The sequence below is a fragment of the Ischnura elegans genome, chromosome 11 (genome assembly GCF_921293095.1).
Source record: "Ischnura elegans chromosome 11, ioIscEleg1.1, whole genome shotgun sequence".
In the NCBI taxonomy this organism is placed as follows: domain Eukaryota; kingdom Metazoa; phylum Arthropoda; class Insecta; order Odonata; family Coenagrionidae; genus Ischnura; species Ischnura elegans.
Genome location: NC_060256.1, coordinates 61,646,393 through 61,674,229, shown reverse-complemented (window position 1 = coordinate 61,674,229; position 27,837 = coordinate 61,646,393). Strand labels below are relative to the sequence as shown.

General features: G+C 35.6%; 1 protein-coding gene across 1 annotated transcript in view; it reads right to left on the bottom strand.

Moving 5' to 3' along the window:
• Nucleotides 1–7,007: 7,007 nt before the first annotated feature.
• The window catches only part of LOC124167640, a 174,556-nt gene continuing 153,726 nt past the window's right edge, over nt 7,008–27,837 (bottom strand). The window contains exons 6-7 of the mRNA XM_046545620.1: nt 15,450–15,524; nt 7,008–7,077 (exon numbers count right to left, since the gene is read on the bottom strand). Coding sequence (XP_046401576.1) covers nt 7,008–7,077; nt 15,450–15,524 — 145 coding nt within the window. The remainder of the gene's footprint in view (nt 7,078–15,449; nt 15,525–27,837) is intronic.

Below are 27,837 nucleotides of genomic sequence, written 5' to 3'. Positions count from 1 at the left end.
TTTCCGTAAGTTACGGCATAACTTACTACTGGCAATCATCCACTATGTGCATAAAAATATCATCACGGTATTCATTTCATAGTTGAGGCGATAAATTACCAAACCTTTTATTAAGAGTAGGCTTTAAAATTTGGGCTCGCTTGATACATTCCTAATGCGCATTGGAATCCATTTTGTTTGATAAATGGGAGGGTGCAAGGAAACGGAGGATATGCTTAATACAGTGGCGTAGCCAGGGGAGGGTCCGGACCCCCCGAAATATAATAACACAATTTCTCTCGGAAGTTAGGAAATAAAACTTTGTAAGGTTCACTGTTATTTAATTATGGGCACGACCCGGGTTTCGTAACTTGGTTACACCGTCAGGTGACTGATCTTGCATGCATCATACATTTATACATAAAGTACACAAGTGACAGTGAGGACATCTATCGGAAAGGAAAAGGACTGGTTGATCCTTTCCGATAGATGTCCTCACTGTCACTTGTGTACTTTTGTATAAATGTATGATGCATGCAAGATCAGTCACCTGACGATGTAACCAAGTTACGAAACCCGGGTCGTGCCCATAATTAAATAACGGTGAACCTTTCAAATTTTTATTTCCTTGCTTCCAATATGGAGAGGTTTCACAAAGTAAAGCCTGAAGTTATTAGTTACAATTTATTTCCTTCATAAGGGAAAACAAAATTATGGAAAATCATAAATTTACAAAAGATTTCTCTTACAAATAAAGTTTTTCGATTATGAAAAGTGCTAAAACTAGTTTAAAACCCTCTATTTAGTACCCCCCATTTTTCAAACATTTTCAACCTTGGTTTTGGACCCCCCCCCCCACGAACGCAATTCCTGGCTACCCTCCTGGCATAATGTATGAACAAGTGAGCACTAATTTCCAACCAATACTACTTCGCATTTACCTAAAGCCTGTACCACACCCTATCTTTTAGGCAAATAGTACCGCCTAAAAAACTTCAGTGGTTTCGTAATATTCTATTGCACACTTAAAATGTATGACTACAAAACCATTGGATTTAATGGGTCAATAAATTGACAATTTTTCGACTCCATATGAGACATATGGTGAATAATGTACGGTGAAGTAAATGAGGGACGCACCAAAAAAATTAACATTTGTAAACATACTCATTATCTTCAAGCCCAAATTTAGGATAAAATGCATCAAAAGTATATTTAATACAAGTTATCCTTCCAATGACCTAACTTTTCAATAGTTTTTAATCACTACGGTATATAGCCAACAATGTATCACATTTTAGCACACAAAACAAAACAAATTTCCCCAAGTATATAGTTTCGGACAGCTAAGTATCATAAAATTTCATGAGCGCCATTTTTACATGTTAATGAAATAACTGAGTGTTTTAAATTGAAGGAATTAAAAAAATGAAAAATCACTTGAGGTAGGTAATAAAATATAGACGACTTTAAAGAAATTATCTCAAGGTTAAATTATTTATTTTAAATAAATTATCATATTACGGTTGCGTAGATGTACAGATAATATGGAAAAAATTTAATAAGTCTACTGAAGGTGTAATTGCTTAATCAGCAATTTGTAACCCAAGTTCACGGGACGGGAAATCGTGTTAAGAGATATGTTATTGTTAAACTAGTACACCACGGAGCACGACATCTACCGCAAAAATATATTTATAAACGTAGATCTTACCATTCTATCCTCATGGAATGGGTGAATGAATATTTAGAATTTATCCCATCCTTATCGCACTACAAGCGGGAAATCCGTTTGTCCCTGATGGATACAAATTGAGAAATAGTTACAGTACACTCCGAATACGACTAGCTACTGACACTACAACATATGAATGATGAAACTTTCGCCAATTAGTACATATTTGTGTAAATGTGATGTTAACTGCCATTTAAATTGTTTTGCAATTTAATTTTATTTTATGTGTAGCTAAAGAGAATTAAGTGTGAGGAATTTGATAATTTTCTGTTTTCAAAATTGATAACATTAACATTTTACCATAAAGAAAAGTGTCTATTTTCCTCTCAGGAACTCATTAAAAAATAGGGGATAGTGAAGGATGCTTAAATTTCCCTTAATTTCGAAAGAAGCTTTTATTTTAATTGGGTATATATCTCCTTCAATTAATCCCCAGAAAAAGGACACACAAGTACCCAAGCATCTTTTATTTTATGAGAAAACTCTTGAAGAAAAGTAACAAACGCCTCACATCCTCCTTCGCTGGTAATGCATTATGCCTTCTAATTGCGCGTGAGGTATAAAATTTTGCTAAAAACATAAGAACTCCATATTTTACGCTAAAGTCAGTGGCCAATGTTTGAGTTTTACTCTCTATGTTTTTTCCACATCCTTTAACTGAACCTAATGTGAAATTGGCGGTAAACTAGAGGATATTTAATGAATAAGATAATCTATTACAAGAAAATTAGTGGAAAAAGGCAGCGGAGGAAGACAATTATCTCAGTAAAAGGCTAAAATTCGGCAGTTACCTTTAAAATAAACTCATGGTTTACATAAATATTTACTACGAGCGTGGTGCCTTGGTGAGCAGTAATGGAGCGTAATTTTTCTGTCAGCACCCAAAGATAAATCTTACAATTTTACAATTTGCGAAGTTGTTCCATGTCGATTGGAAAACATTTTATGGAGTTCCATTCACATAAAAATGAAACTAAATTGTTGCACCCAACAATTATATAATGCTTTACCATCTATATTTATAGTATTTAAATATTAGAGAGTTATTTAAAACGGTTCTCGAGGAAAAGCTTGCTGCTAGATATTGAAAACTTTATTCCGATGCGATACGACAGAAAAATGATTTCCATGGCAGGGGATTATTATCCTCAGGATGAAAGCATAGTATTATGATTTCCCGAAGCAGACGTTTTCGCATTCCAAAGAAAGGAGCAACAGCCGGTATGGAGTAAGTACGAAACATGCATGCCCTTTCCTAATATGAGCCGCGTTCTCTGCCTCAAACGTTCAAAACGGATCTCTTTGCAATATCGAGTCGGCAGTTTAGGTTTTGTTTCCGCCGAGCCACACACCTATTGCCATGGATATCCCACGATATGCGATTGCTTTTCATGCGGAAAAATGCGGAAATTGTGCCTTTCCGTCGGGGATCAGTGAGCAGAACCGTTTTTGCCCTCTTCGATTTTTCTCGTGGAAACATTGGGCCCACTTGGAAAAATAAAGGTCAGAGAAAAAAGAACCTCATGCTGATTATTAATACCCTCTATTTTTGTAGACCTATTCCATCTCATCTTTCCTATTTGTATACTCTTTCTGAAAGTCTTATAAAACTTAAGGGATTCTGAAGAAAATTGCTAGCTAAGCTTCGATTATGAAACACATTTGTAAAAACGACAGTAACAGATGAAAAAACAAAACTTTTTTCACACAAGAAAGCTTTAATGCACAACCAGTTTCCACGCTTTGCGAAATCTATAGATAGAAATACAGACATATGAATTTTTTGTTATTATGTAAGTGTGGTTGAGAGATCGTAAGTAATGTTATTTCCTGCATTTTTACCGGCACATATTATGTAATTTTAAATTAAATGGCAAATAAAGTTTAATTTTTTTGGAAAAAATATGCAATCAAGTTCCGTTTCAGGTGAAATTACTATATTAACCCTATTCTATCACAAAGCGATATAAAAAGTCACGTAGCAGACCATTCGTTTTTATGGTGTTTAATATTTGGATTCAGATTTAGGCTTTGAAAGAATAAGTATGCTCTGACAGTGATATTTATCTGAAATACTTTATTTCTTCACCCCACTTTGCGATTGAACTTCCAGCCACCTCGTTGTTTTCACTGGCACAAAGGTTTAGCGACAAGAATATCATGCTGATCATTAATACCCTCTTTTGAAATTCGTGCGTAGGTTTCCGCGGCGTTGTTCACGATGACTGCTAATTTCCGGGTTCTCCAGCCGCGTCTGTCGTTTATGGTTGACTACAGTTTCGGAAGCCATCCTGCTTCCGTCTTCAGGTCGAAGGTGAGAAGTTTCCATCTTTTGCCGTCCTCCTGTGCGCTGAGAGTTCTGACCTATCAGTGCACAGGAGGAGATCGGCCATAAGACGGCAAAAAATGAAAACTTCTCACCTTCGACCTGAAGACGGAAGCAGGATGGCTTCCGAAACTGTAGTCAACCAATACCCTCTTTTTATGTGAATCTCTTTCATTTCATCTTTCGTACTCATTCAATTTTTCTGACAACCTTATGACACCCAGGTTTGTGAAGAAAATTGCTTGTTAACCTACGATAAGAAATGCAATTACAACAGGAACAAAAAAAGACGCAACTTTTTCTGACAGAAAAAAGCCTCTAATGCGCAATCGGTTTCAACGCTGTAAAGCATCTATAAATAGAAATGCACAAATATGAAGTTTTTAATTATGTTAGTGTGGTAGAGAGGTTATAAATATGTACGTACTGTTATGTCAACCATTTTTATTTTTACCAATCGATGTGCCATACCATTATAAGTATATGAACCTTAAAGTTTTACACCACATGAATTTTTCAATGCTGTATGCGTGGTATAGAGGTCATAAATATGTAAGTTAGTTATTTCTTGCAGTTTTACCTGTAGGAACTGCATAATATTAAAATTCAATGAACGTAACAGTCAAGTTTATCGGAAAGAATGATGCAATCAGGTTACATTTCAGGTGCGATTACTACCTTAAACTTTATCCATTCATAGATCGATTAAAAATGTCACGTGGCAAATCGTCCATTTCTATGGAATTGAATAGTTGGTTTTAGTTTTAGGCTTTAAAAGAACAAGTACACTAGTCGATCTCTGCATTCTATTCGTGTTTTCACCACGTCCGTTGTGTTTCTGTGACCACAGTTTCGCTGACATTGCAGTCAGCGTCTTCAGGTCGAAGGTGAGGAAACTAGGAAAATTTTTCCGCCTTTTATAGGCATGCAATTTTTCTTTTGATGCATTCATTGCCGCATGATTTTTGGTGCCGAATTCAATTTTAAATATGTGGTACCATTCCAGTTCCTTATTTTAGAGAGGCCTACTCATGCTTCTCGACAGAAAAAAACACATGGATCATCTATAATTTATATGGAATATGCTAATACCATACGCTGACTGCCATGTCAGTGAAACTGTTATCACTAAAACACAACGGACGCGGTGAAAATCCGAATAGAATTGAGAGATCATCTAATCAACGCCGCGAAAATCTTCGAACCTACAAGTACACTAGTCATTGATATTTATCACCACTAACAAAACACAAATACGCCTCCTTTGATAATGCACCACTGAACTTCATTTCCTATTCCTTAGGTCAGTAAAATACTCTTCTGTATTTTTCCACCACAAATACAAGGAAAATTGTGAATATAAATGCAAATTACGAATTCCTATTTGGAATATTCTCTTTCCCAGCTCCATCTACTGACAAAAACTTCTTCCAAGCACGCTGTTTTCACTGGCTCGTGCCAACTAGTACTGGTTTCTCCACCCCAAAATAAATTTTGTTTCTTGGATCATCCCCAGCTAGGGGACCCTAACCTGCCTTCATGTTCAACTTCCCTGACAACACCCCCAGAGAGATGGCCACAACCCTTCTTAAATAAATACATAAGCCCTACACAACTCCACTATCATTTGTGTGCACCCGGAAACAACCTAATGTCGTAATTGAAAATAATTATAGATGATCTTTCAGATGAAATTGTTCTTTTAATATATTGGCATATTCCATGTAAATTATGGATGATCTAGGTGTTTTTTCTATCGAGGAGCATGAGTAGGCCTCTCTTAAATAAGACAATGGAATGGAAATATTTAAATTGAATTCGGCACCAAAAATCATGCGGCATCAAAAGGAAAATTGCAAAAATAAAATTCTCCAGCGATAGCACAAATGCACGAAGGAATATCTGAAATTTTTTAACATATTTTGATTCCCAAATAACATTATCATCGACAATGGAAATCTTGAATTTCTAAAGATGCATCCAAAAAGTTGGATGGACATTTTTGATATCCTGCACTAACACAGAGACTAAACTCTTTTAAATAGCTATTCTTTGGTTGAAGGTTGAAATAATGACTCATAAAATGAGATTTCTTCTTGAAACAGTTAATAATGTGTGTTGAACGTTTGAAATCTCTCACAGTTTAGCCTTTTTCCTTTCTTGATAAATGAAGCTGAATTATTACGTGAAATAGGAAGACGTGAGCCTGGGTGAGATGAGGAGGAAAAGGACACCGAGCAGCTATTTTCAAAAAAGCACGTGCAAGGAATCAAATAAAAGGAACAAGTCACAAAAAATAATTTTAAGCCGAGCATTTTTTATAAAAAAATATAAAGCATACTTTCCCATTCGCGTAGGTATATCATGTCCCATACATAATTTGCAATAAAAAATTAGGACAAATAAGATATTACGAAAAATGAGAAAATTGATAGAACAATAAACCACATGTGGTTATTATTATTGCATTATATATATTGTATTTATGGGATTTAATACGTACTAATATCAGTTCCAGTGAATAAAGGCGATTATTGATGGGAATGTACGATTTTAAATCATATTGTGGCAGGGGTTATGTATAATTGTGCGAAGTGACATGATATCGGTAAATATAAGTCGGGGAAGCCCTGCTTTCATTTCGAAATTTGACGAGAGTGCGATCTCAATGCTCTTTTGATAGTGGAAACACTGTTTTGCATTTGAATTGCTATTAATTTTTCGTTAGAGTATCGACGAGCAGGTAAAAGCGTAGCTTTTCTTTCGTAAGGCTATAATCTACTCTTTCTATTTTCTTTGAATTTGGAGATTTCAGGGTATCAATTCCTCTCATCCAGTCGTTTATTCTTTACATATATTTGTCATTTTTTATTATTTTTTTTACATATTTTTGTATGCAACTTCCTTCTGCCCTCGTTGATCATGAAATCTATTTTAAATGTAAAACTGTAAATAATAGAATTTTACTTACAATTGCTCACTTCTCACTTTCACGCTGTTGGAGTAAACCCGCTCTATCTGGTTATTCTCCAGGTCACTAGAAAAGAAAAGCAAGTAATTAGTGTTAAAATTTATAACCAAATGGATAAGACGGAATTCATTCACTCAAGTACGAGGATGCAACTTCTATAACTTCTACAATTGTAAGACGGGAGGAATGATGTATCATAATAATGTTTTTGATAATAAAATAATAATGTTTGCTCACTGTCTATGCATAATGGATATAGCAGATTAAGTATGGTTGTATATTGCCAGAAAATGCGTGAATATAAGTATTTCTCTTCCGGACCTTCGACAATCGTACTGTCCAAAAAGCTCGTCGAAATAGCGGCATCTCTGTTGTGGTGAAACCATCCCAATATAAGTATCAAGTAATCTCCATAGCGTGGAATAATGGAGACAAATGTATTATTCCCATAGTTATGAGATTCCCAAGATTCCGTAAATATAAGTTAATTTCGACTTTGAATATCAGCAGTGAATGTTGACCTGGGGTTGTAAAACGCTATTTAATTCTAACAAGTTTTCGAGTATCTCACTAAAACTGGGGACACAAAGACGATAGATAGCAAATTACTCATAAAAATTGTAAAATTACCATTAAAATCTTACATTCACTCTACTACAAACTGATGTTTGGAGCTTTCAAAGAAAGTTTACATCACATTTTACCGCTTAATTTAAACAGACCACTGGCAACTGCTTGCAAATTCGTTGTCTACTTCTTTACCTTAAATATCTTTTAGCGAAAAGTTTCCTAATGCCAGACCAATTATGGATGAGGAGAAGATGTAAGAATGGAGGGAGCCAGTTAACAAAACACTGTGATTCCAAGATTTTTTCCACGATGCATTCGCAAGCTTACGGACTTTAACATTGGATTCATTGTTCTTTTTCAAGAATGCTACATCAAAGTTATTCCACTTTCTATCATCCTGGTCTCAATTTTTTCTCTAAATAAACAAAGGAACCAGGCCTGAAAATGCCCAGTTGAAAGCAAATTCTTATCGCAAATGTAACTGAAAAATTGTTTCTCCGTCACTGTCATCCTTAAAAGTTAAAACGCCAAATAAGGGGAGAGATGTACGATTATTCCATCCTTTTAAGTTAATGCTACTTAGCTATTTGAGCAAACTAGCGCCATTTTCATGTAACTAGAGTAACTTATATTCAAGCACAGATTTTTTTGTTCAAAGGAATCAAAAAGTAGTCCAAGGGCGAATCTTAATTATATTTCTTCTATTGAGGCTTCAGGAAATTTTTCCTCAAAGCGACTCATCTATTCCAGATTTAATCTGCATTTTGGGACGCATATACTAGTATTAACACAGTAACCTTTATACAAGTGTTGACTTTCAATTGCAATTACCACAAAATATGGTTCAAAAATCGTAATTTTGCGTTTTTAAACCAATGAGGTCTGAATAGTAAATTATGATTTAAAATTTTCACGAAAATGATATGGATATATTTTATTTCTCTTACCGAAAACTACCTGACGAATAAATTCATATTACAAATGGAATATGCGAAGTTCTATCCAGCAAGCAAACGGAGATCGAGATTTATTTCATAATATCTCATCCTTGGTTCGAAATTGAACCCAGGACCTTGGAAAGGGATGATGATACTCAAGAAACATTAAAGAACAAAGGAAGTGTTTGAAAAATAAGTATGTAGACACATGGACGTAGACGCTGGACTTAATGGAGAGGAACCATGGTGTAAATGAAAGAAAAGGATCAGAAAAGCTGATCGAGATAATTTGCCTCAGAGGTGAAGAAAGAAATGACTCATAGATCCACCAGACGAAGAAAAATAATGAAAGGTATTCAAGCCCTCTCAAAGGACGATAGAATCGCCTTTTCATGACTCGAATGACGAAATACATTTTCTAAAAAAATAATTAAAGACCTTATAATGATTCCGCATAGTCATCAATCGGCATTTGATGTATCCAAAAGTAAGTATGAGCCTCTTTTGAAAAATTATGGAGAAACAACTAACGCAGGAATAATCTATCCTCCGCAAAGAGATTTAGAACCAATTGATTTACTCGTGAACCCACTTATGGAGTTTTTGGATCTCCTCTAGTTCGCTTGCGTGAAAAAACCCTGTTCCATCCTCGCATTACCGGTAAATCTTTTCCCAACCGCTAGATGTCTCTTTACTAGCAGGATAGAAATGAATCAAGAGATAATTTGCCGCATACGTAAAGAAATAAATGACTTATAGGTTCACCATGCGAAGAAAAATCATCACAAGCATTCATGCCTTCTTACAGGACGAGGAAAATCGCCCTTATATGATAGGAATGGCGAAATGTATTTTCGCAGCAAAAAATTAACTAAACGATTAATAGTGATGCCGCATAGCCATTAATCACGAATAGATGCATCCTAAAAGAAGTATGAACATCGTTTCAATTACTATGGAGAAACAGCCCATGTAGCAAGTACACAAATAATTTTAGAACCATTGGATTTACTCGCTTGCGTGAAAAAAACGTGTTCCATCCTTGCATTCCGGTAAATCTTTCCCCAACCACTAGATGTCTCCTTACTAGCAGGATAGAGTAGTAGTTATCCTCATCACACCCGTGTAACTGGATCCGTTCCAGGGATTCACAGGGGCGCACATACTTCGGGCGAGAATCCCACAGCGTAACGTTTACTTCCTTTGGAACTCGTCCAAGCGTCCTAAAGGAGAGCAGGAGGGACAACTTATTCGGGAAAATTTGCTTCGCTACTCTACTCCCCAAGTCTTTGCATGAAACGCTCATTTAAAGGCAGCCGATGGAAAAATTCGGTGTATTCTGCGAGAAACACGGTTTTAAGTCCATTTCTTCTTTCGACTCAACGAATGTCGCAATTCAAGCATCAGCGAAAAGTTTTATTGCATATTTACGGGTTATATAATAATTATTATCAACATACCAAGTTGAAGTCAGCTTTTTTGCTGAGAGATGTCGTGGAACAACATATCTAATGGTCAACTAAGATATGGTATTGCCCACAAATAATATAATAAATGTTATAATGAAATTTTTGGGCAATAAAATATCATAGTTCATCTACATCTACATAATACCCCGCAAGCCGCCTAAAAGGCGTGTGGCAGGGGGTGTTAGGACACCAGCCGTTTACAGCTATTTAAAAAAAAAAAAAAAAAAAAAAAGAAGTGCTCTAACGAGGTTGGGACAAGCGTTTATTAAAGTCCTTTATTGTTCGGGGGAAAAACGAATTCTTATACCTATCCGTTCGGCTAAAAATCTCTCTTAATTTATCGCTTCTGTCGGACCTGGAAATATAGTGTGGCTCTAAGATTATGTTCTCTGTGTCGCTCTTAAATATATCCATTCTTAATTGTTCAAGCAATCTAAGCCTAGCGCGCAGCCTCCGAGTCTCCAACGGCTCCCAGCCTAATTCGCTTAACATCTGGGTAACACTGTCTGTACACCCGTAGCGGTTTTTGACGAAACGCGCAGCCTTCCTTTGTATCTTATTCAGCTCGCGGATTAAGTCTTTCTGCACTGGATCCCATACCCTCGCTGCATATTCAAGGTGCATATTGTGCAATAGTTGACCATACTAAGATGAAGATAACGTGTGCTATTTAACTCGAGAGGAAGAGAGAGAGATATCAACTTTTGTCAAAAATCGAGAACATTTCAGCAAAGATGAAAATCTTTGCATTCCATTGAAAACGCATTTTCTTTTGCTATTTAACCGATCTCAAAGCACTCTAAAGGCCGTATCACACTAGCGACTGCGGCCGGCGCTGCGGCTGCGACCGCGACTGCGACTGGCCCGTCGACCAATCAGAGCGAGGCAGTCGACGCTGCGACTGCGACTCCGTAGAATAGCCGACCGGCTATTCTTCTGAGTCGCAGTCGCAGTCGCAGCCAATCAGAGAGCTCCATTTCAATCTCGCGCGCTTGCGGCAGACGTGTTTGTTTGTTTTGGTTACCGTAGCGAGGGAAGTTCAAGAAGGTTATAAGATAACGCTGAGATAATTTCGGATTTTTAAAGTGAAGATGGAAGCCCAGTATATTGGATATTGCACCCGAGTACACAGGTGAATGAAAATGAAGTACGTTTTAACATATTTTAGGAACATTTTCAACAATTGCTGCTCTCTATCTATTCTTTGGGCTTTCGTAAACAAACATGCCACAAGCAGAAACGTTCATACGTGCGCATGCGCGATCGTGGCGTCGGCCGCAATGTGTGATGGGGTGCAGTCGCAGTCGCAGCCGAAATCGCGGTCGCAGCGGCGGTCGCAGTCGCTAGTGTGATACGGCCTTAAGTAGGTAAGGATACTGAGCGATAGTGAGTTGAAACCAAATGAGCAAATTGCTAGGCGACAATGTCATATCATATTTACTGAAACATGGGCATTTTTATTGCGTCACCGATTAAAATGCTTGAGTTATGCGGCGTTATTTCCGATAAATATAAGACTATATACTCCCCCACTCCCCCGACTGTATACCGCATATCTCAAATAAGAATCGCCATTATTCCCGACTATTACTATCTCACTTTACTATTCTCAATGTGTAGTTTGTGAATGATATTGTGGCAATAAAACTAATCTTTGGACTTGCCGTTATGCATATTATCTTATTATATCGAAGCCCTGGAAACAAAGTGTTTTGCATGGTGCTGTATCCAGACTATGAGGAAAGTCGCTGTTCTATTATACCTAGAAACACACGAATAGGTGAACTCTTACCAAGAAACTTGTTTTACTAGACATTGGGCTGATACTGATAACTTTTAGCGTTATGGTGACCACGAGCTCAGTATAAATAAAGGAGAAAGAAGAAAAAATATTTTTAGCTTTCAGTTTTTATGATGTTTTATAAAGGTCAGTTGTGTATTTACAACTCCATCTAAGAGAAAAAATGCAATTAACGCACTTCTAAATTATTTTTTTTTTGGTGTGAGCAGCGTAAATTACTTCTGAGATCCAAACGAAGGATGGAACTTATCCAATTAAAATGGTGATGCACTTATAAGGAGTGGCTGTCCTCTTGAAAGCACATGCAAATTGGCTTTAACTTTTCAACAGATCCTAATTCAATCTGTCTTATGGAACTTTACCCTCCAAGTCCGTGAGAGAGTAGTAGCATATGTACATCACCTATTGTAGCGATCAGTTTAAAGCTTTGAGTCCCACCTAGGATGCGTATAATAAACCTTATCCCAAATCTTCTCAGCTACTTTACTGCAGAAAATAATCATATATCGTCTTCCCCATGCAAAGAAAACGAACTCGAGTAGTTAAAGAATTGTTTAAATAGTTAAAATGTAGCTGCCTGCATAGAATAATAGTGCTCCTAGAGGTAAACAAAATCTCGTATTTGAGGTTAACTTAATAGATCTCACACTTATTTCGGTTATCATTCTGATCTTAGTTCGAGGACATGAATGATCATGAATGAACAGAACTTCGCATACTCCATTTTCATTATTAATTTGTTCGTCAGGTCGTTTTCGGTAAGAGAAATAAAATATGCCTATATCATTTTCGTGAAAATTTTAAATCATAATTTACTAATCAGACCTCATTGGTTTAAAGACACAAAATTACAATTTTTTAACTATATTTTGTAGTAATTGCAATTGAAAGTCAACACTTGTATAAAGGTTATTGTGTTAATACTAGTATATGCATTCCAAAATGCAGATTAAATATGGAATAAATGTGTCGCTTTGAGGGAAAATTTCAAAGAAAAACCGCTTGATTAACCAAGAAAAAAATTATAATATCTCACTGGATACGTTAGGGAAGGAAAGTGAATGGAATCAACACATGTTGGAATCTTTGCTGAACGCGAGAAATCAGAGTTGTAACGGTTTCCTATTCCCTCCGGCTCCCTTTGTTTCTGGCTCCGACCAACACTTTGGTATTCGAATGTCATCTTGGTCGAGCACGTAGTCCCGGATTCCCATTGGAGTGAGGGAGAAATGGAAATAGAAATAGACCCTTGAGGGACACACATGCGGGATGATGGTATGGGTAGACTAGATGGTCACACTCAAGTTTCCTACTTCGGTTCTGATATCATTTTGCCCTCATGTTTCTGCTTTATAAAAATAAAAAAAGGCATGAAAGGCGCATCAAGAATACGGGGCAAAAATGATAAAGCCATATTCAATAAAATATCCACCACTTGGTAAGGGAGAAAAGATATATCTTTGACGCACTTAAATTGCCATATATTTGCAGCGACATACGTTTGATGTCCTAATAGCCGAAAAAATAATTCTCCAGACCTTCTAAAAGTATTTGATCATTTGTAGGTACAAGAATTCATTTTATCATTTCATGCGTGTACCTACAAACAAGTCATTATTGCGGAAAAAATATTGATAGAAAAAGCATGAAAGACTTCGGCAACACAGCATTGTTATTTCACATGAATTGGTAAACATAATGACGCCATTAACAATCTTACCGCTAAAGGAAACTTAAAGCTAACAGCTATGTTATGAAACATCAAACAATTATTAGTAATCTGATAAATATGAAACGGTAATATACGATATTAACGTTTTTGAAAAGTTAAAAAAATCAACAAAGTAAGCAATTTCACAGTTTTTCATGAGTCTATGCTGAAGCCTTCTTCCGTGTGCCCCCGATGTTTTGTGAAAAACTCGGAATTATTTAAGCTAGTTAGAAATAAATTGGATTTTAAAAATGGCAAACATTATTCTAATGATATTTTCATGCACTTATTACGTTTTTATTAACTAGGTTAATTTTGCGAAAATTCCACGGCGAAAAAAATCATTCGCATCAAACCAGAATGATTTTTTGTGTCGATTTTTCGCACCATTTGTGCATTGCTGGCGACTCAGTAAAGTTGTCGCCGTGGTTAGTCCCGGTATTCTGAAATTAGGTTAATTTTGATAAGTATGCCAGAAAATAAAGGATAAGGTATATTTTTTATTTGACTAGCTTCAATCAATTCAACACAATCATTCAAATGTTTAAACCAAGTTTTTCCATTCATCTTAAAATAAATTGTAAATTAATGAATTATATGGATGAAATTTCAAGGCAATATAAAACGTATGTCAGGTAAAAGTTACAAAGCTACTGGTAGTATCTGATTTGAATTGAAGTTCAAAAAATTATCACTGCTGCTAGCATTACGTCATATGGTGCAATTGCGCGAGGTTGATTGAATGTTTCAAAAATTAAGTACTGATGAAATTACATTCTGTTTTGTATTATTTTGATAAATTCAGTAAAAGTAGGTTCAATAAAAATGGCGATGTTTTTTTTATATATTTTTCATGTAAAAAAGATGAGATAACCTAAGAAGTAATTACCGGAACAGCCGAATTTACTTAAGTGTTGGGGGACTAGCTAATTGGAGGGCAGCGTAGAGCCGCGTCAAAACAATCTTCCGGCTGTTGACTGATGGTCATTAAAACAACAGTTAAAAAAGAAAACAGAATGATTTTTTAAAATTTTTTAAAAACTAACTATATACCTATGTGATAAAACGATAACTAAGATGCAATTTTTTTCATGCTTCAAGGAATAAAAATTTAGAGCTTTACCAGTTGCTTACATATAATATTTTGTAGACCGACCATACGATGATGATTATACCAATATCAAAGGACATATTTATTACTCATAATGTTTACGTTTAAAAGCAGTTAAGCTTATCTTCATTGGCCACTGACGAAAAAAGTAGAATTGAAGTTACTCAGCAGCCTCCACTCTGGGTGATGCGAGGTTAGGATTCGTGGAGAGATAGATGTAAGGTTAGGCTTTGAGGAGAAATTTAAAGTTAGCCGTCGCGGAGGGATGTTAGTTTAGGCTTCGTGGCTCGTAATCAGCGGTGGTGATGGATACTGCAACCAATACGAGATGATTAGGAGAGAGGGATGTGTCACTTAATGCTAGCTCTTAGAACGGATGTTATTTTAAATTTGGATTATAATAGCGATATCAAAACAACTCTCAAAACGTATTACCGAAGTAAAGTTATGGGAATAATCGGTGTGAAAGATAATAATCTCATTTAAGTATACAGAGTGTTCACCGCTTGGGCTCTCAAATCAACTCATCCTCCCTTCATTCCGGTGATGACAATTGTAATTGACAGACGTAACTGAGAGCCAAAACGTTGGCTCTCCTAGCCGGCTAAAAACCCTAGAATAGTTCTTGCATGCAATTTGACGAGAAAGTGCAACGTTACACTTTGCACAGCCAATATTTGAGCCCATCTACTTAATGTGATAAGTGAAATAAATGTTATGTATCAAAACCACGTTAAATGGCTAAGCATCACAACTAATAAGACTACAGCATGCGTAAGGATAAATTTGAATATTTATGATATTTGAAGTTCTAATTATTAAACATTTATGTACTTACATCATGTGAATAATTGCATCCACCCTTAGGTCGGAGAAATTCGGTATTTTATTCAGCCCTGTGTGCACTATTCTCCTGAAAGATGAAAGGAAGTTTTTTTTAAGTGAAAACAATCATATAAATTACAAACATATTTGAAAAATTAAATCTAAATATGACATTTATATTTAATGCTATAAAGTAACGGATCAATTACTGTAATTACTCAAGTAAAGTTCAGTAGCTTGAATCCGCAAAGCTTGCGATAAATATTTTCGTGCTGGCCTTGCATAGAGTTAGCAATGCTTAGTCATAATATTATGCCAGAGACGTGTTTGAATGCATGAGAGTATTTAAGAAACTAAGCACTTATTATCAAACTCTTTTTTACGGAACCACATTTTATAGTGAATATCCATACTTAATCAAATTTTTTCCAATTAACGAAAGCGTAATTTCCATCTCTGTAAATGTTCCTGGGTGAAAAAAGTTCAAATTCATACCCAACACATGAAGAATTTTTAATAACTAAAACTTTTAGAAAGACACTCAAACCAATCCACCAAATATATGCCAGTAGCTAAAATGCATTGAAATAAATAAAATAGTCCGGCAATATTCACTTCACACTGATACATCAGCAGTTTTAAACTTCCCACTCTATTAATAACTTTCTCACCATTACTCATTGCAGTGGCATAATAAGGGGATGATGAGGTGGATAGGACCCTCCACCAACCCCCAGAACCATAAAAATTGATGTAATAAAGAAAAATTTTGCGTACTGTTACCCATGATGAGGTGAAATTGAATCTGATTCATATCTCCTCCAAGGCCACATCCTAGTTACACGACTTACTGTTAGTAACAAAGAACACGGAGCTTCTAGTGGTCAACACATCAGTTATACTCGAGGAAATACATGTTACACCAAAACGATGTTCTGTACGATTATATTTTTTAAGCAACCCTGATATTTCTATGACAATATTTGTAATTGGTTCTATTTTCTATCGCAGTACATGCTATAACTTAATATTTTTTATAATGCCTTTAAATTTCCACCTGAAACACCCTGTGTTTTAACGATGTGATTTACAATAGCAAGTACATAAATACATGTGTGGCTGAGGCCATTGTCAACAATATTTTATGCCATAATATTCTATTCATGTTTTAGTATCATTATCGTGGATTGCATGGACCAACTTAGTAACTCAGCATTAAATGGACACATGCTTGTTTTGTGGTTGATTATGTCCCTCAGTAGGCTTATGATGAGGCGAAAAATTTTCGATTTATTTTATCTCATTTGCCTAACGTTAGTAACTGATATTAATTAAGATAATTTTTCTCAGTTAATCAAGCTTAAACATAGAATTTCCTAATCATTAAAATCATTATATCCTACAAATGGACTCCACTTGAAGCTACTTCTGCCGCAAGTGTTCAGGATTAATGAAATTTTGCTTTGAATGGCAAGGACCCAAAAACCGGTTATTTTGATTGGCAGAAAGAAGGAAAGAAAACCTGAAATAATAACATAACAATGTTTACATCAGTTAAGAGATTGTAATTGCGTTTATGTAAATACTCACTTTCACACGAGTCTGCTCTTTTTGAAAGAGATGTTAGAGTAATTACTAGCTAATATCCTTTTATACAACCAGAGAGCTTATTGCGTGAATTTACGTGGTTTAATCTTTTTATTTTAGAAAAATATAGTATGGTCGCTCGCATAAAATGTATACCTATCAACCAATCAATATATCTTACCAATGAATTCAACCCAACGACTCAATTATCCCATTTCATTATCCTCAATTATCATATTTTCAATTCCAATTATTCAATTCAATAGCTCAAAATGCATTTCAATACTTACTCTTTAGAGATGTGTATTTTAAAAGGGACCCTACAACGTGGTAAAATGAACTTCTTGGGAATTTCAGGCATATCACTCCTTCCAGTCAAGAAATCCATAGCACGGTTTAAAAGGAAAAATATATTTATAGCGATATGCTATATAGATTAATTTAATTGGTGAGTGTGGGACAACTTGACCGTTTATATAAGCCCTACCAAGCTGAAGAAAATCCACTTGCGGTCATTTCATACGATGTATCTATAATTGTTGCCTCGCTTGAGGAATACAGTATCCATGCAGAGGGAAAAAGAATTTTCTGAAGCCATTTTAGAAGCAGGACAGCATTTTTAAAGGTACAAGTAGCAGAGTTATGAACCAAACAAATTCTACGCGTATCCCTCACTCAATAAAATTCTAAAAGAACAGTATCATAGGCGGATTTCGACATCAACGAAAGATTTTCTGAGAGTCCACACTGTCTCGCAATATCTTTTTAGTTTTCTTACTCCAGTTTTTTAAAATTTTTTTTGAGTGACTAATGAATTAAAGTTTTGGTTAATGTAGCTTAATATTAACTTAGCTTACCAGTAATAATACGATTTAGTGCATTTTGGCGGATGAAACACATAAAAGAGTTTCTTCAATTCAATTGCCATAGAAGTGAACTCTTGCTGAAAATGTCACCTTACTGTAATTCTAAAGAAGCAATAATAGCATGAGCTGCCACCAAATACTGAAGTGGTAAATTACAAAAGCAGGGGAAAATAAGATAAAGAAACACAACAATCAAGTACATAAACTTTCCCTCAGCATTTAACTGCGCCCTACTGAAGTTTTTATGGACGCAACTGAGCTTGGAACAGAATCAAGAGGTCTTGAACTACTTATTAGGGAAGATCCTAGAAGCTAGAAACGTTCTCCGAGAATCTTAGGTGAGTAACTGACGATAATTGAGTGCTCTCGAAACAGACCCAACAAATTTCGAAGATCTGGTGAAATGAAATAAAACCGCGGTTTGCTCTGCGCATTCCGATCCGTAAAGACATAGTGACGTTTTACTGCGGGCTTCAAAGAACATAATTCACCTCTGCCAACAAGAAGACGTTCGCCAGCTACAACGCTTGTGTCAAAGGAGCTTTTTATAGCCGCAGAGAGTAAATGGTCCGCGAGTAAATCAACATGGGGTTTGTAAGGATGTTTGCAATAAAAGGCGAGGCAAATTCTACGAAATAAGAACTTCCCCAAATGAGAAGAAATAACCCAACCCTTCAATTAATCCCCTTTAAAATTGCAGCCACTAACAGCGGAGAGAGTTACAGGCTACCCGGTCACTTTACGACTATTAAAGAGGCCATTCCTTAGGGCTACTGGAAATGAAATAATACTGATGAATTAATTTTGGACTCGCGTAGGGCCAGATAGAATCGAGGACACTAGACTTAAAAAATTGGACATTTGTTAGCAATTTAAAGGATAAACATAATTATAATTAAATTGTTACAATATAATATAATTATATTGTGAAACAATGTAATTATAATAATATAATTATATTGTTAACGCATCGAATGATTGTAGTCTTACACGTTCTAATAAATAATAACAGAGAAGCATTGATAATCGACAAGTGTTGATGACTGCCAAAAAAACTAATAAAATTTTCATTGCTACGTGATTTTTAAGCCGCGAAGATAAAATATTTTGGCCTTTCCCTGACGATGCATACACGTTGTTTTTTTCAACAGGTTTTTACGACAAGTGATTTGAATCTCAAGGATTGAACGTCTATAAAATATGAACGTCTATATCCTGGGGTGGAGTAGATTGATTTTGCTAGTATTATCTAGAGCCAGTCTGCCGTCCTGATACTCTACATTAGAATGGGTTAAATTTACCGTGAAGAAAAAGAAACAGCAGTAAAAAAATCAGTACTTCTTAAAGGCTCTCGCGCACATAATTTGATATCTCATACACTATGTACTAAAATGATCGTGAGCCCCTGCATATAAAAACCAATATATATTTGAATTACTCTGAATCCCCGTGGAGTATTTCAGTATCATATTGCTAATTAAGTAGAATCTCAGATTGATTCCTGGAAGAAATTTGCTAGCTGAATAAATGCTTATTTGAAATTGCGAGTCACGAGAAACAAAGAATCCATTCCTAATTCATTTTAAGCCACAAACGCAGTCCGACAGTTGGGCATTTAGACGGAAAGGAGTCCGGATTCGGCTCCTTCGGGGAAAATTTATTGCCCAGCATTGAGCCGATCCTTGAAGGGATTTCAAGACCTTTCTCCATTGTATCTTCACCAAGACCTATGAATTAATGACCGAGTAAATTAGGAAGATAAATCACTGACCAAGAACAGCGGCATTGGGCAAATAAACCCGTATTAAAGGGCTCTACTGGCCGCACCATTCGTAAAATAAGAGCTATTCTTCCAAATAGAATATTAAGTACTCTTAAGCGGCATCGGCTTATACCAGAGTATTTATAGTAAGCCGTAGTACCTACATTTCTACGGTAGTATTAAGTATCATTTGTAGACTACTCGAGAAATCACTATGGAAATAATAAGCCACATCAAGCACCGTTCTCCACCCTACAATGCTATTCCCATATATTTTACTCACGCCCTTCTAAAGGGCACACATAATGAATTATCTTCCGTCGTTAAGCACATCTCCTGTTCGTGCTTTGCTTTTTATAATATCATTTTCATTTCCTTAAAATTTATTTACCCATTTTTCTTCTTAAAATTTTTCTCATCCGTCGCATCTGCCGAAATTAATTCAACAGTATCTATATGCATGTTATTTCGTCACATTAGGTGATTAAACTTTATAAATATTCCGGACAATGTCTCTCGCCTGACTGATTTCGGCGCTTACCACGGAATTATCGTATTCATAATTTTAATAGGTATTCAATCCAGATGATGGCGCATTAAGCGCCGAAAATGGTTGGCTCAATGAAATTATGGGGAATATTACCAAGGCTTATTTAACTCCTATCTTTTCAGCTGGAAATTGACGTCATGTGGGGTCATTTTCTCTACACTGGATTACGACGATGAGTGTCAAATTAATTACAGAATGTATCCATTGCAAATAATGAAATAACCAGCGTATGCGAGGCAGAGGGAAATCTAATAAATTCATAAATTAAAGTGGCCATATGGCCTGTTGAATAGAGTTTTGGGAGAAGAAATACCCAAGGAAACCCGAGTCACTCTCGGGAGAGTTAGCTAAGGGCTAGCCAAACCAATATCTCTCAACCCAAAATTACGGCTGAAAAGTCTAGTGAGTAAATGTTTCACAATCTTTGAAGTACATAAAGAACAGTAGAAAGGTAAGGGAACGCCTCAGATGAGATAAATGGAGCAGGAAATGAAGAATCTAAGTAAGAAGAATAACGTAAGTAATGAATTATTGTTTGATAGGAAGATTGAGAGGAGAGCTTCGTCGTATCAGGAATCGGAATGGTGATTGCGAATAATGAGCAAAACTGGGCAAGTATGTTTAAGGGGAAAAAAAGGAAAGTGAGAAGTGTTTAGAGGTAGAGAATAATTCATGCATGATGTGTGTTCCTAATATAAGATCGTAGGCAAAATACTTGATAAGTTTTCATCACTGCTTAATTTTTCAGAAACCCTGGCGATGTAAAGCGATGGTAAGTGATCAGAGTATTCAGACGGATATTGACTTTCTGGATGGAAGAGAATCAGGAGTCATTCCAATAGAAGAGTACAGAAAGACACGGACTTGGAATACAGGGTCGCGGAAATTACTAACGAGTTGTCATGGCTTTTTCAACAAGTGTACTCTAATCAAAACTTTCTCTCCATCAGATTATTCTGGTCTTTAAAAGTCGTTCTTAATAATTTAAAAGGAATTTTAATGATCCAATTTTGCAACAAATAAAGATTATTTCGAAGTAAATAATGCTTCAATGAAATATTAGCAATTTAGCCTGAATGCTACAATAGCCAACCAAAATTTAACACCAAAAAAATAGTTGTCACGATGAAAGAAACAGATAAACTTCCACCACTTTCCCTATTATATAAGTGACCGCCGAATAAATTGGGCACCCGCTTCCGATTCAGAAAGATGGAAAATTTCTCGGTTTTGTTTGTTATTTTACTGATAATTTGTGGCTAGCTCAGGCTGTATGAGACCTCGCCAACTCCTCTGAAAGTACGTTTTCATGAATACGTCTGGCGCGCACCCTCACGGCAAGACGCGTGATACTTCGCGTGAACTGTTCCCATGAAGGCGAATATACTCGTAGGAGGCACGCGCGCGCTATTTACAGCCGAGAAACGACAATAAAACAAACGAAACGTGACGAACTTAAATACAGTTTCCACAGTAGTGGTGTTATAGCAGCCTTGTATGGATCATCTAACCCAAATAAATATAATTCTTCCATTTTCTCTAGGAGCCCGTTATTCTCATCCACACGTGGATTTGCAGTGGATTCTGGATGAGATATTTGTCACGTAGAGATTTCCATCTGGCCGACACATCTTTCGCTACGAAACACAATGATATTACTACTCAAGCTTCATTATTCATAACCATTGAGAATCATCAGAAATTAATGTTCTCATTATCTTCCATTCCAACAGATGCTTTCAACAAGTCTACTCCAACCAAATCGTTCTTACACACCACACATTCCTATATGATTTATATTTGACATTTCTAATGCGACAACAAAACAAATTAAACGTGACGAACGTAAATACTTCCAGTACTGGTGTTATAAGGGTCTTGTGTGGAACATTAAACCTAAATAAATATAATTCTTCCATTTTCTCTGGGAGCCCATTACTCTCATCCAAACGACAATTTCCAGTAGGTACAGGGTGTGTCATTTGTCACGTACAGACAAATGTAGAAAATGCGAAGCACAATGATGCTGCTACTCAAGCTTCAACATTCGTAACCATTGCGAATCATCAGAAATTAAAGTTCTCATTATCTTCCACTCTAACAGATACTCCCTCCAGCGAGACATAATTATATCTCAGGGATACTCATTTGAGATTTCTGTTTCGGTATCTTTAATCTCTAAAATTGTATAATTAAGTATATTCCTCCTTTATACCGGATTTTATGAATGAGAAGAGTCACAAACAGAGACCAGACTCACGCAAGCAGCCGAGTTTCACGAGTCAAAAGTTGAGAAGATTTCAACTTCGGGCGACAATTTTCGCGCGAATGCACGCGAAGAATCCCAGGCTTCTGATTGGCTGAAGGACTCGCTTTCGCGTCCCTTCGCCTGAAACGCGTCCATGAAAATGTACCTTTACTTTCACGGTCTCACTATTGTGGCTCGGCTACATATCCATTTCAAGGTCCAAAGATCTTTCACAAAATGTTAGGCGGGAATGAACAGGTCGGGACGCATGAAGATGGATGTATGGCAAGGACATTAAAGCGAGGGAGTATGACATGCATGAAAGGCAACTGGAAATAACGGAAGAGAGTGAGTAACGAAGTGATAATACAATTTGACAGGACCAGAAGGAAATCGTTTTGAAAATTATTCCTTCGAACGTTTTGGACTTGTTGCTAATGTTTGTAATGTAGTGTTGCTGTTTATTTACAATTATATTGGGATATGATTAAATCTCTCATTTATATAATCAGCAAAATTTAATGAATCCAATATAGGACAGCACAAAAATTAAATCACCGCGAACTTATCAGTCAAATGCTATCTCTGGTATAAAAACTGAATCATAAAAAATGTGATCATATTTATACCACAGTAAATGTTAACCACTACTCCTACGAATCAGAATCAGAATTTCTAAAACAGAGAGATTAATTAAATTTACATTAAAGCAGAAAAAATTGGCGCGCAATAGCCTTTATTATTTTGAGAGATTTTTCTTGCCTGCAAGGTTTTCTGAAAAAGCATTTAATTAATCAAATCCTCGCATTCTTATTTGGGATGTTTCTCTCTTCATCCTCATCATACTCTTATTCGGGATGCGAGGAATCCCCAGCAATATCGAGCGTAGGGTCAAGGATTGCCTTTTGCACACAAATGAGACCCTGAAATACGGCCCCAGTGACTGAATGATGTGCGAAAGATGCATAATTTTATGTCTCTTCAAGTCGCCTTGTTCGTTAAGAGCATGTTCTGAGGTCACATTACTTGTTCATGCTGAAATTCCCCGCAGATATGCTGAGACATCTAAGGGTGGCCTCATTCATATGAATGAACCACAGTGTTTTGGTGTCAAAAAATATTTGTATTACTAATTCCATATGACCAACCCATGAATATTTTTAGTATCATGAAAAATGTGTTTCGAGAGAAGTTATGGAGTTATTTTCCCGTAAGAAAAAAGTCTCATGTTTAAAAGAAATTACAACTTACTATGGCCACTTGGTATCAAATATGTTTAAAATGTACTATAAAAAGAACAATCAAATGTGAAACAGCAAGAAAAAAACGAGAAAATTATAACGAACTTATAAATTTTCTTGTGAAAATTTCATTATAATTATATCTGAATGGTAATATAAGCATTTACTGGAAATCAAGGCCAGAATAAGTAAACACCCATATATAAATAACCAATCCCTGAAACTACTCAGATAGCGTGATGAAGGGAAATTTTCATATCCTCCACTGAATGCAGGCCGCACTTTCTGCCTAGGCTGCTTCCACGATTGAATATGAAGCAAAGTCGTGGCTTATACAAAGCGGCGGCTAAGTCCACTCTAACTAAGTAACTAACTTCTCTCATCAGATGGACATTTCAGGGGCTGCGCCGAATTTCGGCAGCATTTGCAAACTTCATGCGCTCCCGTACTTGAATGTGCGTGAATTGCCGGAGGAAGAATCGGTAAACCGTCGGAACGCGCGCAAATTCTGGCCGCCACACGGTAATAACCGTCATACGGACTCGGTACGCAGCACAGCTTGCTTCGGTGCCAAATAAACGCCAGGTCACATCAAAGGGCAATACTTCCGGGTAGTCCGGTCGGAGCAATCGGTGCATGGAACGGAACGGAAATTACGTTTCGGCCCAAGAGATTTATCTGTCACGAGATTAAACCCGCGTAAATAATCTTTCCCTCACACGTGGCGCAGTACTGCACTTGTGTCATAATTCTGAAGGGTGGACCCCTGCGTTTCCAGGGTTAAGCAATTCTCATTTCCCCTGATGATGTAACACGAACAGCCATCACATTACCCTTAAAAATTTTGTCTGCTTGAAATACACTTGAGAAAACTGAAATAAAAACTTACTCACGAAGTTATAAGGTAAAATTTAAAATAAATTGGTATAATTTAAATTTTAGTTAATTCGTCATAGTTTAAAATTCCTCCACTATAGAAAATTTCTCGAAAAACTTCAGATTTTTGTAGCAATATCATAATTACGAAGGTTATTCCCCAGAGGTATTGAGACTAGCGCCGGAAGGCCTTTCTGGCACTAGTTAACAAAGACATAATAGTCAAATAACACTTTTATCAATTTTGCTGCCGCAAAATTTCTAGTTTATACATTCGTAACCAAAAAAAAAATTAATAATAAAATGTAAAAAATGACTTGTAATAAAAAAAAACAAAATAAATATTTCACTTCTAAAGAAATTAAGGAAAGTGCGTTCCGGCACCGCTAATTTTGACATGACGTCACTGGTGTTCCCCAAATATTAAACCGCCATCACGATTTTATTATAGAGTGGCCTTAAAATGCTGCTTGATCGAAATACACCTGGAAAAACTTTCGAAATTATGACTTGAAATATAATACACAAAAAATTATTATTAACATTTTTAATTATTTCATAATAATTTACCTACCTCTGAAACGAAGTGAAGCAGCAAAAAGAATGCTTTCCTCAACCTTTGTGTAGGTTTTTGTAATAATTCCATAATTTTAAAGGGTGCTCCTCAACGTACCTAGGGCACAGAAATACTATAAAATCCTTGCCTCATAGGCGTAGTACTGCACTTGTGTCATTATTTAGAAGGGTTTAGCTCAGGTGATGAAGTAATTCTGAAATCCGTTGATGATGCACCCTGAGGTGTCATCACGATCATATTAGTGTGTACTCTTAATAATTTAGTTCGATTGAATTACCCACCGAAAAACTTCAGAAAGTATTAATTAAAATGTAAAATGCCACAAAGCAATCCTCAAATCTCATGACGGTGAACTAACTCATATTCGGTATACTCATTTTTAATTCTCATCAGAAAACATACTTATTGCTATAAGAGCATCAAAAGTTTGCTAATCCAACATGTTCTACCAAATAAAAAAGTGAAATTGTTCACAGTTTCGTTATTTGTGATAGTTGAAATAAAAAAAAATACAAAATGAAAAAATATGAATCAACGAAGCAAGACAACCATGAAAAAAAATCCTTTCTAAGGTTGAGAAAATTTACTTTTTATTTTATCTTTGAGGAAATCCATGGAAATTCTTAACTATGAATCCACATATTATTCTTAAAATGAAAAATGTATTTCATTTTTCATATCTTTTAAATAAAAAACAGCTGCTATTAAATATCAGACATTGACAATCTAAGTAAAATTTATTCTATTTAAAAACTCGAAATTGACCGTAACTTTGATTTTGCACTAGCTTAGTTACAGTCAGTAAACAAAACTTGCAAAAAAGTCATATCTAAATCCTTATCTCTTCTTTTTAACTTATGTACAAATGCATTATTTTCGTTACTTCATTTTAATATTGTAAATTATTATTATTATTATTAAATAATTGGTTACAAGTCGACCATAAAGTCGGGTGGTAACATAAAGTTATTACACATACATAAACCAAAATGCAAAACAAAGTACTTAGTACCACAAAATTTTTAAAAAGCCCTAAAAAAAACATTTTTATACAATATATAAAATAAAAATAAATATAAAAAAATATAAATAAAATAAAATAAATAAATAAAATAAATATAAATAAATATAAAAATAAATATAAATAAATATAAAAATAAATATAAATAAAAATAATTCTTTCCCAAAAAAATGGTGTAAATTTTTGTACATGTACCTTAATTATGAAGAATGCTCCCCTAAATATCTACGGCGCATAAAAGCTAAATATTTCATAACCCCACACGTGGTGCGGAGCACTGAACTTATGTCGTTATTTTGATGGGTTCAACCCTGCGTTGCTCGGATGAAGCAATATTCAGATATTACCGTGATGATGCATCAAAGCTGCAATTACGATGATATTACTGTGCACTCTTAAAAATTTATTTCGATTGAATTACACACCGAGAAACTTCAGAAAGTATATATTAAAATCAAATATGCTAAAAGGATGTTATTTAAATTTTAATTAGGCTTTAATTACAGATGCAGTGTAGATTCTCACACGAGATAAAGCCGCAAAAATAATTCTTTCCTCAAGCGTGGTTAACATTTTTGTTAACATATTTAATATTATAGAAATATTTCGAAAGAAAATGCTAAATTTTGGTGTCAATTGTGGCCCGCCCGCATAACGTGTACCAAAATGCCGCATGCCTACTTAAGGGATAATTTTTTTTTTTTAACTTACATACACGCGGAGAAGGCGTAAACAGCTGCAGTTAAATTTCCATCATTATCCATAAAGTACATACGCATAATGGAAGATTACAAACAGCGTTGCTACACGAATTGTTACCTACTTTTATAGCATTCTTCCTTCAGAAATATTTTTCATAATATAACGAATACATTTTGGACTGAGATAAGAATTAAAGAACTTAATAATCCGAATATTTTTGAGGTATTCTTCTACATTTAAAACATTAAATTAAGCACATACATCTTGTGCACGCTTTTTAGTAGCTCACTATTAGCCCGATGGTTATTTTGGAAAGGTATGATTATAGATCAAACCCTACTAGTCCAAAGACAAGTGAAATTAAGATATTCTAGGTCACCTCACACTTTGAGGATTAAGTTTGAAGCTGCCCAAAGGCTTTAACTAGGATTTCAAACCAAGAATCCGGTCAGCAGCCAAGCGGTCCCTTCATTAAGTGAACGCTATCTTCCCTCTCCACCGGTCATATCCTTCATTTTTTGGTGACGAATAACTGTGTAACAGGTAACATACCGGACCGGCAATTGGGAGAACCAGGTTCGAACCCCGGCAACGTTTCGGCCTGGGAAATTCGAAGTCAAATTATTTTTTCATGACAAATTTCTTGGCGAACCTTAGTGTTTAAAAAGAATATCATCTTTTAAACTTGTGTTATCATCTTGATATTTTCAGAGAAAATAAAGTGGATATGTGTGAACGTTTTCTTGAAATTGATTTTCAAGTACAGCAAATGAGAAAACACTTAGTCAAGTTTTTCAAATTTGAGATATAGGCAAATATTCATAAGACCTCACGTTCCTACCGAGTAATTCGTCTCTAAAAAAGACTGGTCCCTTATAGTGCTTTGCTGCTCAAATATAGCTAATACTAATAAATTTTTGCTGTCGAATAACTTATTTAAAACTTACACTCTCATATTTAAAATTTAAGAG